Here is an 18031-nt window from a genome sequence, read left to right as displayed (position 1 = left end):
TTACAATAATAATGGTGATAAGCAATCATATGAAAATCTACAGCTTTAGAAGTCTTTATGTCAGGTATCATTGCTTGTAGGTAAACCAAGTCTCCAAGAAGTAATCAGTAAACTTGCTAATTCACTTACATTACAAGCATGAAGGGTATAAATAACTTGAAGATGAGTAACGCTGCCATCAGGAAGGGCTGCATTAGAGAAAAAAACATATCAGTTCAAAAGCTTATTAAAGATAACTAATTAAAAGAAGTTTAATTTCCACTTACACTAAAGATGGTAATGAACCGATATACAGATGAAATCTCAAAACTGGCAATACTTGCAAAATTTCCCGTTCCAAAAAAAGCAACATTGAATAAAACCATCTGCATGATACAGTATTTGTTTACATGTCAAATCAAGCATCAATTATATTCATAATCACTACTTAGTAAGAGCTTATCTGATTTACATTAGTCATTAGGGATATAATAAGAAAAGCTAAGCATAATTCTAGATGCCTTAGTTCACCCTGAATCTTAATTCTGAACAAACACTAATAGGGTATCAATACTGCTACATAAGAAATTGTTTCTAGATTGCAAATATTATAGACCCTATAATAGGACTGAGAAAAATGTTACAACAGTACTTCCCCATCTTTCAGATGATACAACTGGGTGATAATTAGCAGATTTACCAAGCATGGATGGGGACACTTAATGCGGAAGCCAGGGGTGTTTTCTTCATTGTACAATAATGGAATACCAACAGCACGTTCTAATATCTAAAGCACATATCACAAATGAATCCTTATGAAATTTGTCCTAGATGGAAAACAAGTTGAAAGATTCCAAACAAGAATACCAGAAAATTAAGGAGCTTCAAAGAATTTAAGAACTGAGTTTCTTGTTAACTGATTAGTAAAACAAATCCTTTTACAGAACTGCTGACTCCAAATATTATATGAGATGTGGTCAAACCAATGAGGGTTCAGCTGATAAGGATTGAACCACTTCACTCAGAAATAGCTTCATCTCTTGAAGCTCTTGTTACCAGAAATCACCTTTGTAGGGACTTTGCAAGTACCACAGTGCACCCTCAATTTGGCTTGTTACAGGTTCTGTACTTGGAATGAAGTAGCCTCCACTGCTCTTAGCATTCTTCTTGAATAATTCCTTCGTATATCTACCCAAGATTGAGGAAGACTGTTTTTTTAACAGACTTCGGAAACCACTTGAGTGCATATCCTGTCCTATCTTTATGCACAAGTTTTAAAGGGTATCTTTGGTGGTTAAGATAGAATAAGAATGGACAGAGAATATGAGAACAGAAAGAGTAAGACAGAATAAGTAAAATAAGCTATTATGTTTGTTACAGATATTGTGGATACATATATTATGGTTATTATCCTCATTATCAATTAGGGATATGATTAGATTAGTTTCCATAATATAAGACATTAGTATCTCTATCATTTATTGTATTCACTCTATAAATAAGATTGGTGTGTGTACAACAATACACACAATTCCTGAATCACAACATGGTATCTAGAGCATAGGTCTATTCCTTTAGGTTTTTTTTCTTTTTCTTCTTGCAAAGGCCTTCACCGACCGACCGCCGCCAACCGACCGCCGCCGCCACCGACCGATCGCCGACCGCCACCGCCGCCACAGCCGACCGCCGATCGCCGCCGATCGCCGCCGCTGCAGATTTCCGACCGCTGCCGCCGCCGCTGCCGTTCGCCGCCACCGCAGATTTCTGCCGCCGCCGATCGTTGCCACTTATATTCATCTTTCATGGCTGCTTCTACTTCAACTACGACATTTACCAACATCCCTCCGATTCCGTGTGAAAAGTTGACCGGAGCAGCCAATTATACCACTTGGGCAGCTGCGGTTCAGCTTTGGTTTCGTGGTCAAGGACGTGCCGACCACTTAACCACTCATTTTTCTGAAATTGCTACCGATAACCGTGAGCAGTGGCAACAAATTGATGCCTCGCTGTGTACGATTCTTTGGTTCTCTATTGCTCCGAACCTTCAACATTCTTATCAAGCATTTGACACATGTTACGATGTTTGGCACAAGGCCAAGAAAGTTTACGCTAATAATGTTCAACGTCTTTACAATGTCATCACCACTATGATAACCACTAAGCTTGAGAATAGGGACATACAAACATATTTGAGTAAGCTTGACCGTCTGATTGCTGATTACAATAATTTAATGCCTTACCCCTCTGATGTGGCGAGCTTTGAGAAACAGCGAAACCAGTTCTTCATGATTCTTGCACTTGCTGGTCTTCCTCCTGAGCTTGAGTCTGTCCGTAATCAGATTTTGTCTGCCCCTATTATTCCTACATACGACATTATTGTTAGTGAACAATTGTTGCGTCTCTCCATCTCTCATACTGTTGCTACTCCTTCTGCAACTGCTACAGACTCCTATGCTCTTGTTTCTCACTCATCTAATCGTGGTAGTGGACGTAACGAAGGTCGTGGAAACAGAATCGTCGTTGTAATTATTGCCACCTCTTTGGTCATCTTGAAGTCAACTGTCGCAAAAAGGCCCAAGAACAGTCATCATCAACGAATGTTGCTCATTTGCCTAATACTACCTCCTCTGCCGGCTCTTCCTCTGTTACAGATGACACTATTTCTGCCTCTAAGTATCAAGATCTTCTTCAGCTTCGAGCAGCTCAACAATCTGCCTCGCCTGCCACTACCGTGGCTCACTCTGGTAATCCTGTAGCCTTTATGTCTCTTGCCGATGGTTCTCAAATTAAAGTTCATGGCATTGGTCAAATTCACCCCCTCCCTCCCTCCCTTTACACTCTGTTCTGTTTGTTCCTGGTTGTCCTTTTAATTTAATTTCCATTAGCAAACTTACTAGTACCCTTGATTTCTCTGTGTTGTTTGTTAATAATTCTGTTCTTATTCAGGATCGGCGTACTGGACAGACGATTGGAGCAGGACATGAGTCTGGGGGATTGTATCGTCTCTCATCACCGATTGCGTGTATTTCCACCTCTGCTGATCTTGCTCATCAACGTCTTGGTCATCCCAGTTTGGAAAAATTACGACTTTTAGTTCCTAACCTTTCTACCGTTAAAAACATCCAGTGTGAGTCATGTCAATTAGGGAAACATGTTCGTCAGTCTTATCCATCTAGTGTCCATAAATGTGTTGCGTCACCATTTACCCTGGTTCACTCCGATATTTGGGGACCCAATCGAGTCTGTTCAACTTTAGGTTATTCTTATTTTGTTACCTTTATTGATGATTTTTCGCGTTGTACTTGGGTTTTCTTAATGAAACACCGTTCTGATGTTTTTCATATTTCTCAAAGTTTTTTCACTGAAATTACTTCTCAATTTGGTCAATCTATTAAAACCTTACACACTGATAATGCAAAAGAGTATTTATCTTCAAAATTCCAGTTTTTTCTTTCCTCCCAAGGTATTCTTCATCAGACCTCTTGTGCCCACACACCACAGCAAAATGGTGTAGCTGAACGCAAAAATCGTCATTTGGTTGAGACAGCTCGTACTATTCTCCTTCATCACAAAGTTCCACTTCGATTCTGGGGTGATGCGATTCTTACTGCTTGTTACTTGATTAATTGCATGCCCTCCTCTGTTCTCAGCAATCAAATCCCATACACCATATTATATCCACAAAAAGATCTCTATCCTGTTCCACTTCGTGTCTTTGGTTGTACATGTTTTGTCCATGATCTCACTCCAGGTAAAGATAAATTTTCTGCTAAGTCTCTCAAGTGTATATTTCTTGGTTATTCTAGACTCCAAAAAGGGTATCGTTTTTTTGTCCACAACTTCAACACTATATTGTTTCCGCTGACGTTTTCTTCTTTGAGTCATCCTCTCCTTTCTTTTCTGAGGATATTACTAGTCATACTTCTTTGGATAATCAACCTATTATTCCAACTCCAGCTCCGGCTGTAGTAATTGATCCACCACCATTACTTGTCTATCAGCGTAGGACACGTCATCCACAGGTGGTTCCATCTACAACTCCCCCAGCTTCATCTTCTGCTCCAACCGACTCTCTAGCGATGCCTCCCTCCTGCACTTGAACATCCTTTGCCTGAATTACCCATTGCCATTCATAAAGGTATTCGCACTACCCGCAATCCTCATCCTTTATATGCTTGTACTCTTTCCTGTCATCGATTGTCTCCTTCCTACTTTTCTTTTGTTTCTTCTTTGGATTCTGTGTCTATTCCCAAGTCTACAGGTGAAGCTATGGTTGATTCTCGGTGGAGACAGGCGATGCTAGATGAAATGGATGCTTTGCAGACTAGTGGCGCGTGGGAGTTGGTACCTTTACCACCTGACAAGTCTACTGTTGGTTGTCGATGGGTGTACACAGTGAAAGTTGCACCAGATGGTAGCATTGACCGCTTTAAAGCGAGATTGGTTGCAAAGGGCTATACTCAAATCTATGGCCTCGATTATGGGGATACTTTCTCCCCTGTCGCCAAGATGACTTCTGTTCGCTTGTTTCTTGCTATGGCTGCAATTCGTCATTGGCCACTACACCAATTGGATATTAAAAATGCCTTTTTAAATGGTGAATTACAAGAAGAGGTTTATATGGATCAGCCCCCTGGCTTTAATGCTTCCGGTGAGACTCACCTTGTTTTTCGTCTTCGTCATTCTCTTTATGGCTTGAAGCAATCTCCTCGTGCTTGGTTTGGACGCTTTAGCTCCGCCTTGATTGAGTTTGGTATGACTCGTTGTGAAGCTGACCACTCTGTTTTCTTCCTTCACTCCTCATCTGGACTTTGTATTTATTTAGTGGTGTATGTTGATGACATTGTCATTACTGGTGATGACTCCGATGGTATTTGTCGTCTCAAATCTCATCTTCAACACCAATTTCAGATGAAAGACCTTGGTCCACTTAGATATTTTTAAGGGATCGAGGTTGCTCACTCCACTTCTGGTATTGCAATTTCTCAACGAAAATATACTCTGGACATTCTCACTGAGACTGGTATGGTTGACTGCCGCCCTAGTGATACTCCGATGGACCCCAACATCAAGCTTCTTCCTGGTCAGGGGGAGCCATTGGATGACCCAGAAAGATATCATAGACTTGTTGGCAGACTTAACTATCTTATTGTCACCAGGCCAGACATCGCATTCCCAGTAAGTGTGGTAAGCCAATTCATTAACGATCCTCGTGATAGTCATTGGACTGCAGCAATGCGGATACTCAGATATATCAAGAAGGCACCAGGCCGAGGACTACTATACGAGGACAAAGGCAATTCCAAAATTGTCTGTTATTCAGATGCTGATTGGGCAGGATCACCATCAGATAGAAGGTCTACCTCTGGCTATTGTGTTCTAATTGGAGGCAACCTAATTTCATGGAAAAACAAGAAGCAAACTACAGTTGTTAGATCCACTGCGGAAGCTGAATATCGTGCTATGGCAGCAACTGCAAGTGAAGTTACATGGCTACAACAACTTCTCAAGCAACTTCAAATTGGAGACACTCAGGGAACTAAACTCATCTGTGATAATGAAGCTGCTCTCCACATTGCCTCCAATCCAGTCTTCCATGAGCGGACTAAACACATAAAAATAGATTGTCATTTTGTAAGAGAGAAAGTGCTCTCAGGAGAAATCACCACTGAATTTGTCCACTCTAGTGACCAGTTAGCAGATGTGTTCACAAAATCTCTTAAAGGGCCTCAGGTTGATTATATTTGTAACAAGCTTGGTGCATATGATATATATGCTCCAGCTTGAGGGGGAGTGTTACAGATATTGTACAGATATTGTGGATACATATATTATGATTATTATCCTCACTATCAATTAGGGATATGATTAGATTAGTTTCCATAATATAAGAGATTAGTATCTCTATCATTTATTGTATTCACTCTATAAATAAGATTGGTGTGTGTACAACAATACACACAATTCCTGAATCACAACAATGTTCTTATGTGTTTAGTGCACACCAAATAACCTAGCAAATAGTAATATAAATTGTATGCAAATGACAAAATTACCTTTACAAAAAATGGTGGTAATTGTGATAGTGGGACAATGGTGGCAACTAGAGCTTGCAATTTGAGTCCAGCCATATGAGCCAGCTCAACCAGCCTAAAATTCAAACCAAGCTGGCCTCTTAAATTAACACCCCCCCCCCCTCCCCCCTCTTTAATTAATATATTTTAGCTAACAAAATTCATTAAATAATATGAAATTTTTTCTTGAGTAGAATATTCAAAACAAACCATATTTCATTGCCAGGGATAAAAAGAATATTCCATCCCATTGTACAGATTCTTAGTTTAATGAGTAATGTTCATGGGTTAAAGTGTAATTTTGGCTGTAGATTGTTTGTGTCATTTTGTCAAACCTCAAGAGGGGGTTAATATAAGTTTAGAAACAAAAGGACATTCATGTTTAATCAAGTTATGAAGGAAAAAGACAGAAAAGAATAAAACTTACAAAGACCAGTGGGATCCTCACATCAGATAACTGCAAAGATCTATTATCAAATCCATGGATGAGATTATTTGTAACACTTTTAGTGGAATCTGATGACTTATTCACAATATTTAAGTTGAGAAGTGTATTTTCAAATAGTATCCAAGCCATAAGTACAAGAGCAAGGGCAGCATAGAATATAGCTTCATATCTGCACAAGTTTCAAGTAGTAAAGGTAAAAACAATGCATCAAGACATTAACAAGACTACAAGAGCAACTAAAGAAATAGTCTGATGAATGAGATAATAATACCCAATGGAGAGAAGAAGGAATGGAGGTGCAAAGCCAAGGAATATGGAAGTAAGCCGGGATAAGAGACTATTTTCAGAGAAGAGCGGGAGCACCATTGAAAAACCTGAAGAAGAGGTGGTCGATATCAATCAACAAAGATGGAATCAGCAAATTTAAATACCTCATGCACAAGTAATTTATAAATAAGCAATCATATAAATGAAGCCTTGAACAATCAAATGACAAATTGTATAGCGTATATAATAACAATAATAGCTGATACTGATAAACTGAAATAGAATCTAAATTAATTACAGACCAAAAAATCCCCATTATCCAGTCATATTGATTTATCTTCAAAAGGTGAAGTAGAGCTAGACATCTTAAGGGTTTAAGAACCTTAAGGGGGCGTTTGTTTCATAGAATGATATTTGTATTTTTGGAAATCATATTCACAGGAATACTATAACTAGAAGTGTTATTCATATTATCAGAATCCGAAGAAATCATTCTTATTTTATTCAAATGATTGATCTAGTACATAAATAGGTAAAACAGGGAGATAAAAAAGGAAGCAAATAATAGGCAATTTCTATAATTAAATAGGAATCCCTATAAATCAGTAGCAACAATAAAGAATAAATTGTAGACCCTAATCCCTGAAATTCTGCAACATGATAATATCCCATAAATTTTGGATTCCTATCCAACAATTCAATATTTCAAACAAAAAAAACATTTGGTTAAATTTAAACATTCCAATGAATATTTTGAAATTTAAATTAAAGAAAAAAAAAAGTTGGAATGGAAGTTATAGTTAAGTTAGATAATAACTTACCACATTCTCATGGGAATCAAAATGGCTTAAAAGATGGCATAACTACTCACCCGGAAATGAACTTGTGATTTAGGAATTGTGTGAATCATCAGCACATATAACCTATTTATAATGAAAAATAAGGATTTACAAGATATGATATGATATGATTACCTAAGATGTGATTAACCCTAATAACTTAACACTCTCCCTCAAGCTGGAGCATATATATCATTTGTACCAAGCTTGTTACAAATATAATCAATCCGAGGCCCTTTAAGCGATTTTGTGAACACATCTGCTAACTGGTCACTGGAGTGGACGAACTCAATTGTGATCTCTCTTGAAAGCACTTTCTCTCTTACAAAATAAGATTCTATTTCTATGTGCTTAGTCCGCTTGTGAAAGACCGAATTGGAGGCAATGTGAAGAGTAGCTTGACTCACAAATGAGTTTAGTTCCTGAATGTCTCCAATTTGGAGTTGCTTGAGAAGTTGTTGTAGCCATGCAATTTTATTTGCAGCTGCTGCCATAGCACAATATTTTGCTTTCGCATTGAATCTAGCAATTGTATTTTGCTTCCTGCTTGCTTCTCCATGAAATCAAGTTACCTCTAATCAGAACACAATAGCTAGATGCGGACCTTCTATCTGATATTGATCTTGCCCAATCAACATCAAAGTAATAGACAATTTTGAAATTGTCTTTGTCCTTGTATAGAAGTCCACAACCTGATGCCTATTTGATATATCTGAAGATCCTCATAATTGCAGTCCAATGACTATCATGATGAATATTGATAAAATGGCTTATCACACTTACTGGAAATGTGATGTTTGGCTTGGTGACAATTAGATAATTGAGTCTACCATCAAGTCTATGATATCTTTTAGGACATCCAATGGCTCCCCCTGACCCGGAAGAAGCTTGACGTTGAGGTCCATTAGAGTGTCAGTGGGTCGTGAATCAACCATACCAGACACAATGAGAATGTCCAGAGCATATTTCCTCTGGGAAATGACAATATCGAAAGCAGATTGAGCAACCTCGATCCCCAAAAAATATTTCAGAGGGTCTAGGCTTTCATCTGAAACTGGTGTTGAAGGTGAGATTTGAGGTGACAAATACCATCGAAGTCATCACTAATAATGACAATGTCATCAAAATATACTATTAAATATGTGCAAAGACCAAATAAGGAGTGAAAGAAGAAAACAGAGCTATTAACCTCACCTTGAGTCATACCGAACTCAATTAAGGTCGAGCTGAAGTGACTGAACCAGACACGAGAAAAATGCTTTAGGCTATAAATAAAACGATGGAGGCGACATACAAGGCGAGAGTCACCAGAAGTAGTTAAGTCGAGGGGCTAGTTCATATAAACCTTTTCATGTAATTCGCCATTTAAAAATGCATTTTTAATATCCAACTAGTGCAATGGCTAATAACAAATGGAATCCATAGCAAGTATTGGAGTATATAACTTTACTGCTTAATATTGTATTAGATATAATATTGTATAGGGTTATTCTTTCTATTATTTTTCTGTTTTAGTTTTAGTTACCTGTTCAAAAGGTTATTGGTTTTCTCAAGTTAGTTATTATTTCTATAGCTTCTTCTAGAAGCTATTGAAACATATATATAGGACTATTGTATTACAGCTTCTTTAACTGAAATAATACAATTATTTTCTCCGCTAATCTATTTCTCTCTCTCTCTTGCTCTCTCTCTTTTCTAATCACAATATGATAACAGAGTTGTCGATCCCTGCTGCCCCTCTCTTATTCTCTTCTCCTACTACCCTTGCTATTGATTCTTGCTACCCCTTCTTTCATTTCTCTCTATCTGCACTATCAGTGTCTTCTCAAGGTCCAAAAGAAAGAGACTGAGAAATAAAGACTACAATATTATCGAACTAAGCCACAACAGTGACAAGCGAGACATATTGTTGGGCTACTCGAAACTGAAGAAAATTATGATAGGTAGAGACAAAAATAGTGACATTTGCAGGAGAGGCAACATTGGTCACTTGGACAACATTTGCTGATTGTAACCAATCTCAGGCCTTATGGCGACAATCAGCTTTAATATGACCAAAAATTACAACAACAATTCTGCTTCCTAGGGCCGGCTCCATGCCCACTACCATGATCAGATGAGTGTGAAATAAGAGAAGAGGAGTTAATAGAAGATGCAGAGTGATTGAACATAGTATGAGGAATGGAGAGACACATTAATGGTTCACTAACCGTGTTGTATGTAGGAACTGTGGGGACAAACAAAATCTAATTACAAACAGACTCAAGCTTAGGCAAAAGACCAACAAGTGCAACAATCACGAAAGGATAAGGCATCAAATTGTTGTAGTCAACAATCAGACAGTCGAGCTTACTTAGATATGTTTACATGTCCATATTTTCAAGCTTGGTGGTCATCATAGTGGGGATAACATTGTAAAGGTGCTAAACATCATTAGCGTAAACTTTCTTGGCCTTGGTCCAAGCATCATAAAATGTGTCAAAAACTGACGGTTAGGGCAATGGAAAACCTACAAATCGTACACAACAACTCATCAATTTGTTGCCATTGGGCTCAGTTGTCCGCAACAATAGCAAAAGCTTTGGTGGTCAAGTGGTTGACATGTCCTTGACCACAAAACCAAAGTTGAATAATTGGTCGTTCCGGTCAATTTCTCACACGGAATTAAAAGAGCATTGGTAAACGTCGTGGACGAAGCAAAAGTGGGAGTAGTCATGAGAATAAGGCAGAGAGTGGCTGAAACCAAATAGTGCCAAGTAGGGGCCAAACGGAGCCAAATAGGGTTGTCAAAGGCAGTTGATCACTTCTGACGGGTAGCCAGGTATTTTTCACGCGTAGTACTATTCACATGCGGTATTGTTCATGTGATGAAAACAAAAATCTAAGCTCTAGATACAATGTTGTGATTTAGGAAACCAATTTTTGCTTTTAGTAGCATATGGGGTGAGTTTGGGCGAGATTGCTCAAGATTGTTCAAAAATGAGTTTACTTCCAAGTTATACAGGCGTGGCTGACCAATCTCGTAAACTCGGTAGTTATTACGAGTTATCACTCGAGAATGATAACCATGAATCAGAGGAACAAAAATGGAAGATTGTGGTAAATTTGTTTGGGTGGGAAACAAATTTACATTCTAACACAAGATAAGAAAATTGGATTTCATTAAAGATGATATCCTTGGAAATTATTATTTTGCCCAATGAGGTTAAACATTTATATCCTTTGTGAGATGATGCATATCCAAGAAACACATTCTTGAGATCTAAATTTCATTTTATACTGGTTGAATGGCCTTATCAAGGAAACACAAGCACAACCAAATATTTTGAGGGGAGATGGAGATTTGTTCACATTTGTAAATTAAGCATTAGCTATTTGCGAAAGGAGAAATCGTCTATGAAGGGGATACCCTTGGAGGAGATATTTCTCTCTTATTTTGTGTTCTTTTCAACATACTCAATAAAATCTTTCTTTTCTTTCTCTTTCCTAATTCTTGGTTCCTAACATAAGTTGTCATGGAAAAGGCATGATCCCAAAATTTAAAAGGGAAGCATGAGCTAGGAGAATGAGTCCTAGTTCCACAATGTGCCTATGCATTCTCTCTACAACCCTATTTTGGTGGTGTGTATATGAGCATATAATTTTGTGTAAAATACCAAACTGTTGAAGCATATTTAAAAAGGGTCTAAACTCTCCTCACCAGTCTGTTTGTAGGGCCTTTATTTGCAATTAAACTATAATTCAGCCATGCTTTTAAATTGCAAAAAGATTTTTAGTGCATCAAATTTGGTTTTTAGAGTAAACTGCCAAGTATATCTTGAAACCTCATCTACAAAAGTTATATAGTAATTGTAACCACCACAGGTTATAAATGGGGAAAGTCCCCAAAGGTCACTATATATCAACTATAGAGGAGAAGTATTTGTAGTTAAAGAGATAGTTGAAGGAAAACGGTGTAATTTTACCAAGACAACAAGAGGAACAAAAATCTAACTCATTTTTATTGAAATTGGATACATGGGAAAACTTATATTGTTGGTTGTGTACATTTGGAATTTGAAGATTTGTGGATTTATAGTCCATCCTAGCCAAGATCAACTTGAAGGACTTCATTGGTGTCGTGGCATTTTACAAGAGAAAATTTAGGGTGAAACTCGAAGAATACATTGTTACAATTACTAATACTAACAAGATTCTTAGTGATGTTAGGAACATGTAATAAATTATGAAAGACTAGTTGAATTTTAAGGTTAAATGCAAAGGAAAACTAAGTTGAACCTAAAGAAGTTATAAGCAATCCTTGTCCATTACCAACAAGCAATTGATCCGGTCCTTCATAATGGGGGGATTGTTGAATGTTGAAATGTTCAAGAGTCACACAATGTGAGGCTCTTGAATCAGAATACCATCTTGATGACATATTCGCATTGGGGTTGGAGAGGGACAATCTGAAAGTTGTTGACAAAGCTAGTGGTATTACTTAGCTGTTGAGTAGAACCATAGTTGTAGGCAAATTGTTGATTCTGATTATTAGGAGAGAAACTCTGACTTTGATTGGAACTGTAACTTTGGTTGTAGTTGTTATTGGTGGAGGGAGTATAGTTAAGGTTAAAGCGATGATAGCATGCTGATGTGATATGTCCAAACTTGTAACAAACCTAACACTACGTCAATCGATGTCTTCCACGACCATGAGTTTTGCCTCTGCCATAGCGATCACTATACTGAGTGTTAGGGTTTGCGGAGTACAGTTGCGAGTTGTTTGCAACATTTGCCTATGGTTGATTTATTAAGTTTTCATCATTGTTCCTCAAACTATATTGCAAGAGAAGAATAGTGGAAGAAGTAACATTCTTTTAACAATATCGCTCCAAATGCACTTCTTGAACTAAAAGAAGAGAACTTAATCTAGATCAAAAGGTTTAAAGCGCAACTAGAAAGAAGATTGATGAGAATCGAACTCCTTAGAAAGACCTTCAACAATAACATCTAATTAATCCAGAGACGAGATCGAAGCACCAATAGAGCAAAGAACATTGATTATCACTTTGATACGAAGAATGTATCAGAAATCTACTTGTTGTCTTTCTTCATGTTGCGTAGTTTTGTGCAAAGCATTCTAGTGTGTGCATGTGTATGTGCATTGAAATGATAGTGCAACTTGTCCTAGAGCTGCCAAGAGTGAATGCATCCAGTGAGGCGACAGAGAATCAGTGCAGTGGTTGAAGATTGCAACAACGACAAGAGGAGTGAGTCTTGTTCCCATCGAAGATAGAGAGGATTAACATTTGCGGCATCACGATCTTCTTCAGTAAGAAATTACAACGAAATTTGCGGATCCACAAGAAATCGATAAAGTTGATGGTCTTTGATGACCGACTCGATTTGTTGCTTCCATAAGAGAAAATTGCTTTTTATGGGTTTTTCAGATATCAAAAGCGAAAACTTAATGAGCTCGAAAGAGGAAGGACTGTTTGTTGAGGGAGGGCGGGTAAAATTTGGTTTAGCCATGGTTGAGGATGTCTTTGCTCTTGATACCATAATAGAAATCAAAGAGAGGGGGGGGGGGGAGAGAGAGAGAGAGAGAGAGCTTGTAGAAGAAGCTAATATTTATCTGAACTGATTGTACAATACTTGATGACAAGTATTTATAGGAAAAAATACATAGTTCAGTTATAAGTTTATAACTGAACTCTAATAGAAACATAACTGGAAAGGGAAAAGATACAGTACATCAAGGCTCGATGATAAGAGCCAGCTCCTTACAACAGAAAATAAGCTATATACAATACAGAAAAGGATTCTAATAATCACAATTAAGGCAGCTTTCCAACAATGTGCTACCTCATGTTTTAATCTGTCCTAAAAGACAATTAAAAATGTACAAAATATCAATCAAAATGTAAAAGGAAATAACAAATAAGTAGAATTAAAAATAGCATTAATACTTAGGTCACTGAAAAATTGTTTAGTTTTCAGTTAAAAGACCAGCTAGAAAGAAAATTAAAATATTTCCATCCATGCCATGTATTTTGAGCTGGAACAAGGAAAAAGTAGGAGGACACCACCTATTTAAAAATATCTGCATGGGACAAATAAATTCAGGCAAACAAAGAAGAATCAAAAGTCAAAACTATACCAGCAACAGACCAATTTATCAATTGGTGTGATGCAAGCAACTCATGCTTTTCAGTTCTGTGAACAGTTGATAAATACACCATGACTGAAGATAAAGCAACCAAAAGAGCCTGGTGATAGACAAGAAAAGAATATTAGTAGATTTGTCATATGTTATACCTAACTAAGCTTCCAAACTCAATAGTAGAAATCATGATATGCACCTGTAAGTAAAATAGAGATGAAAATTTGGAACTTTTGAACTTGCAATTGCATATACTTTGCCAATACTTCCTCCCGCCAGCATGCAAATCTAGCCATCTTGCAATTATTCCTATAATGATAATAATAACCCCACTACTAACTCTGCAAACATAATAATTTGATATGCTTAACAGTGCTGTTTGGATTCACAATGCTTCAGAAAATGGACAGAAAAAGCAACAAACAAAGCAGAATAAAGACAGAACCTCCACGTGATAGAAAGTGAAAAATTGTGCAAGATCTTTATTACATAGATTATGGTAGCATTTGGTAGACTTGTGTGCACAGGATGGAACAGACCATACATGTTCTATCTTATGTTTGGTATATTTTATTAATAGAACAGAAGTGGACATAGGCTTAAAAAAGTAGTGCCATTTGGTTTAACTGAAAAGGCTAGAACCAAGTGGAACAGAACAATAGCATTCAATTAATTATCTTTTAATGACAAAAATACCATTAAATTTTATTTCTCTTTCCTACTCTCTCGATGTCCAGTGGCTCAGAGATGGCCATCTTCTTTGAATATCAATTTCACAACGTTGCAATTAGTAAGTGGATTTGAAAGTGTCAATCCATTGCATTTTTTAAATAACTTATTTCAATAACATTTCTGCACATCCTTTTTGATTATTGCCCACAAGTAACCTCCACACACATTACATCACACAGTAAAAAATTTAAATTAGAATTCGAAGAGTGATGATTAACGTGTCAGTGAAAAATATTAATCATTTTATATTATATTGACAGTTTTTGAAATCTTAAATATTTAGTGGTTTTCACTCAGGTTATGAAGGCTTAGAAGATGCCAGCATGTTTTAAAATTATTATATTATGTGAAAAATTATTATTAAAGGAAAAATTGAATATCCAACTAATTATTAAATAAGATAGAAATATATATGTAATTAAAAAATATTATTCTATTCAGTTTAATACGTACCAAACATGAGACAAAACTTGGGTCCTGTTTCATCCTATAGCTAACAAACACAGTACACAACAATAATGTCCTATGGATATTGTTTGCATTACGGTAAACATTTATTCAGCAGAAGTGACTTACACTAATTGATTATTGTCAGGAATTTCTGCTGGCATCAACGTGAAAAGAGACAAAAACCAACATGCTATGCAAACATAAATCGAAATACTAGATCTCCAGGGAATTGACTGAAAAAGGTAAAGTGAAGCTGTGGCCCCAGCAATCAAAAAACACCATGTATAGAGCTTCCTCTCAGTGAAGCTGTTAACCTGTAATGAAGCCAAATATTTCTTTATCAGATGAATCAGAACCTTACTAGGTTAGAGAATATTACGACAAACACTCATACCAGGAACTCAAGAATGAAAACCGAGACAGCAGTGGTGGCTAGAAGCTTAATAATATAACTCGTTCTCCTTCCAGATAAGTGCTTCCATAATGTTCTTATAAACTGGTATTCACTAATTATCTGAACCCATAAAAATGATGTCATCATCATGTATGCGTGATAAAGGGGAGGAGAGTGCTCCAGCAACAAAAGCAAACACAGCATTCCTGTTACCATAGATCCATATAGATATATCTGCAAAAGATATGTTTTATTTATTTAATTGATGGAAACTAGTAAAAGAAATTTGATTCTTAAACGAAATCAATAAGAATCAATTATCTTCATCCAAGAATTTTAATCAACTTTCCATATAATTCATAAATATTCATTTATTAAGTACATGCTTCTCCATAAAATATCTTTTATTTTCTTCCACCTGATGTAACACGCAGCTCACAAGAAATTAAGAAATAACATTTAGGAAAAGCTAAGCTTACACAAACATTACTTTTCCACGGTTATTTTTCTGAACTGCCTGCTCCATTCCAAAAGTATTTCCTGGCAGTGAGGTATAAGACTGAAGAACATGAAGAACAAGATAGATCATCCAACCAACATACCCAAGGGTAATTACAGACATGAGCATCAGCCAGTCATAGGTCTGAAAATAGTGAAGCCCTTGCAATGCCAAACTTCTGAGGTTTTTGGATAGATCCATTGCAGCATCATAATCTATAGCTGATATCAGACCCTCGATTTTGTCCAATATTGAAGAATAATGAGACAACGGTTTGAAAGGTTTAAAGTATAAAGAATTTGACTGCTTGATATCTGAAGTTGTCAATGAAACCAACATCATCAGGAACTCTTCTATCAATTTTGCCTTATCATTGTCTTCGAGAGAGAAACATTACTATTGTTATTACTTTTATATATTAATATTTTGCTCATGAATTAACTTAGTGAAAATCTTTATATTTATCATTAATGGTTAAAGCCTTTGGCATATTCTTGTTTACACAAAAAAATAAAAATAAAAAATAAAAATACACACACACAAGTTTGGAAGGCTTGATATTTATTCCAGTGGCACAAAACCAAAGCAGAAGCCACGCTGAAATCAAAGAGAAAATCAGTACATATCAAAGATAATAATCAATAAAGCAAAGGATACATGATTTGCGAAGAAACTGGTTCAGAATTTCTTTCGTATTTGATAAAACAGCTTCAACTTCGTCAGCCTGGAACATAATATAAATTAAATCTCAGATCCACACCCACTAATATTTTTTTGCATGTAAATAACTTTTACTTTCCTGTGCTTTACCACAAGTATGACACTAAACAATCCATAAAAGATTATAACATTTGGTAGAAAACAATGAACAAAACACATTAGCCTGCTATCATATATAGTTGTCAATCCCCAGATAGTGGAGCAAAGCAACTGCCTCCAAAACTGGTTTGGCAGATAGTGGGATGACCACTATTCTAATATTATATTATATACATACATACATATATATATATATAATATTATATAATTAGTAGTATATATATAAGCTAAAAACAGAAAAATAACTCAAAATTCATGCATTAATCATTTGGTTTGGTTGAGCCATGGTTCTACTGACCACCAAAGAACAAAACCACACAAGTAAAAAAAGATGAAAAGAATAACAAAAATTGCTGCTGCCAGCAATAAAGAAAATGAGGAAGAGAAAAAGGAAAGAAAAAAATGAGGAAAGGGAACAGAAAAAAAGAATGGTAAAAAAAAACTACAAACAGAAAAAGAAAGACTTGTTGTAGAGCCGCTAGAGAAGAAGTGAAGGCACACACGCATAAGGTGGATAACAAGCCAGGAAGGTTGACATACAATAGGAGAAAAGGAAGGCTAAATTGCACTTTTAGTCCCTCTATTTTCATAAACCCACAATTTTGGTTTCTTTATTTTAAAATAGAAACATTTAGTCCCTCTAATTTTAAAAATATGGAATTTTGTTACTCCTGTCAAATTGACATTTATTAATCTTAAGTTTTAATGTATACTCATACTTAAGTGATATGATATTTAGTATTGGAGTATATAACTTTACTCCTTAATATTGTGTTAGATATAATATTGTATAGGGTTATTCTTTCTGTTATTTTCTGTTTTAGTTTTGGTTACCTGTTCAACAGGTCATTGTTTCTATAGCTTCTTTAGAAGTTATTGAAACATATATAAATAGGACTATTGTATTACAAATTCAATTGACTGAAATAATACAATTCCTTTTCTCTGTTAACCTGTCTCTGTCTCTCTCGCTCTTTCTTTCTCTAATCTCAATATGGTATCATAGAGCTGTGGATCCCTGCTGCCCTTCTCTTACTCTCTTCTCCTACTGGCCTTGTTGTTGTGTCCTGCCACCACTTCTTCATTCTCTCCCTGTCTGCACCATCTGTCTCTTCTCATGGCTGAAGAAACATCATCGCCTTCCTCAACACTGCCCTCCCCACTACCACCTCACTTTCATGCTGAATCTGTCAAACCCTCCTCATCCCCTTCCCTTACCTTCTCGCACACTATTTCTGAGAAATTAGATACCAAGAACTATCTTCTTTGGTGTCAACAAGTTAAACCTGTCATCAAAGGCCACCGTCTTCATCATTTCTTGGTTAATCCCCAAATTCCACAAAAAATTTCTTACGGTATCTGACATAGATGCTAATCATATTTCTGAA

General features: G+C 36.5%; 1 protein-coding gene across 5 annotated transcripts in view; it reads right to left on the bottom strand.

Annotated features, from left to right (window-relative positions):
• The window catches only part of LOC109801713 (sulfatase and phosphatidylinositolglycan class N domain-containing protein), a 44712-nt gene that overhangs the window by 2409 nt on the left and 24272 nt on the right, over positions 1 to 18031 (bottom strand). For all 5 annotated transcript variants that reach the window (XR_014433038.1, XM_020362822.3, XM_020362821.3 and 2 more), the window contains 10 exons: positions 16482 to 16548; positions 15816 to 16138; positions 15326 to 15559; positions 15058 to 15245; positions 13949 to 14090; positions 13747 to 13855; positions 6773 to 6875; positions 6481 to 6670; positions 267 to 365; positions 130 to 188 (listed from right to left, as the gene is read on the bottom strand). Coding sequence is in view for 4 of the 5 variants with exons in the window: in XM_020362822.3 (XP_020218411.1) it covers positions 130 to 188; positions 267 to 365; positions 6481 to 6670; positions 6773 to 6875; positions 13747 to 13855; positions 13949 to 14090; positions 15058 to 15245; positions 15326 to 15559; positions 15816 to 16138; positions 16482 to 16548 (1514 nt within the window). In the remaining variant the exon portion in view is untranslated. The remainder of the gene's footprint in view (positions 1 to 129; positions 189 to 266; positions 366 to 6480; positions 6671 to 6772; positions 6876 to 13746; positions 13856 to 13948; positions 14091 to 15057; positions 15246 to 15325; positions 15560 to 15815; positions 16139 to 16481; positions 16549 to 18031) is intronic.

The sequence above is a fragment of the Cajanus cajan genome, chromosome 4 (assembly GCF_000230855.2).
Source record: "Cajanus cajan strain Asha chromosome 4, NIPB_CcT2T_4, whole genome shotgun sequence".
In the NCBI taxonomy this organism is placed as follows: Eukaryota; Viridiplantae; Streptophyta; class Magnoliopsida; order Fabales; family Fabaceae; genus Cajanus; species Cajanus cajan.
Note: the sequence above shows the minus strand (reverse complement) of the source record. Positions and strands in the feature narration are given on the sequence as shown.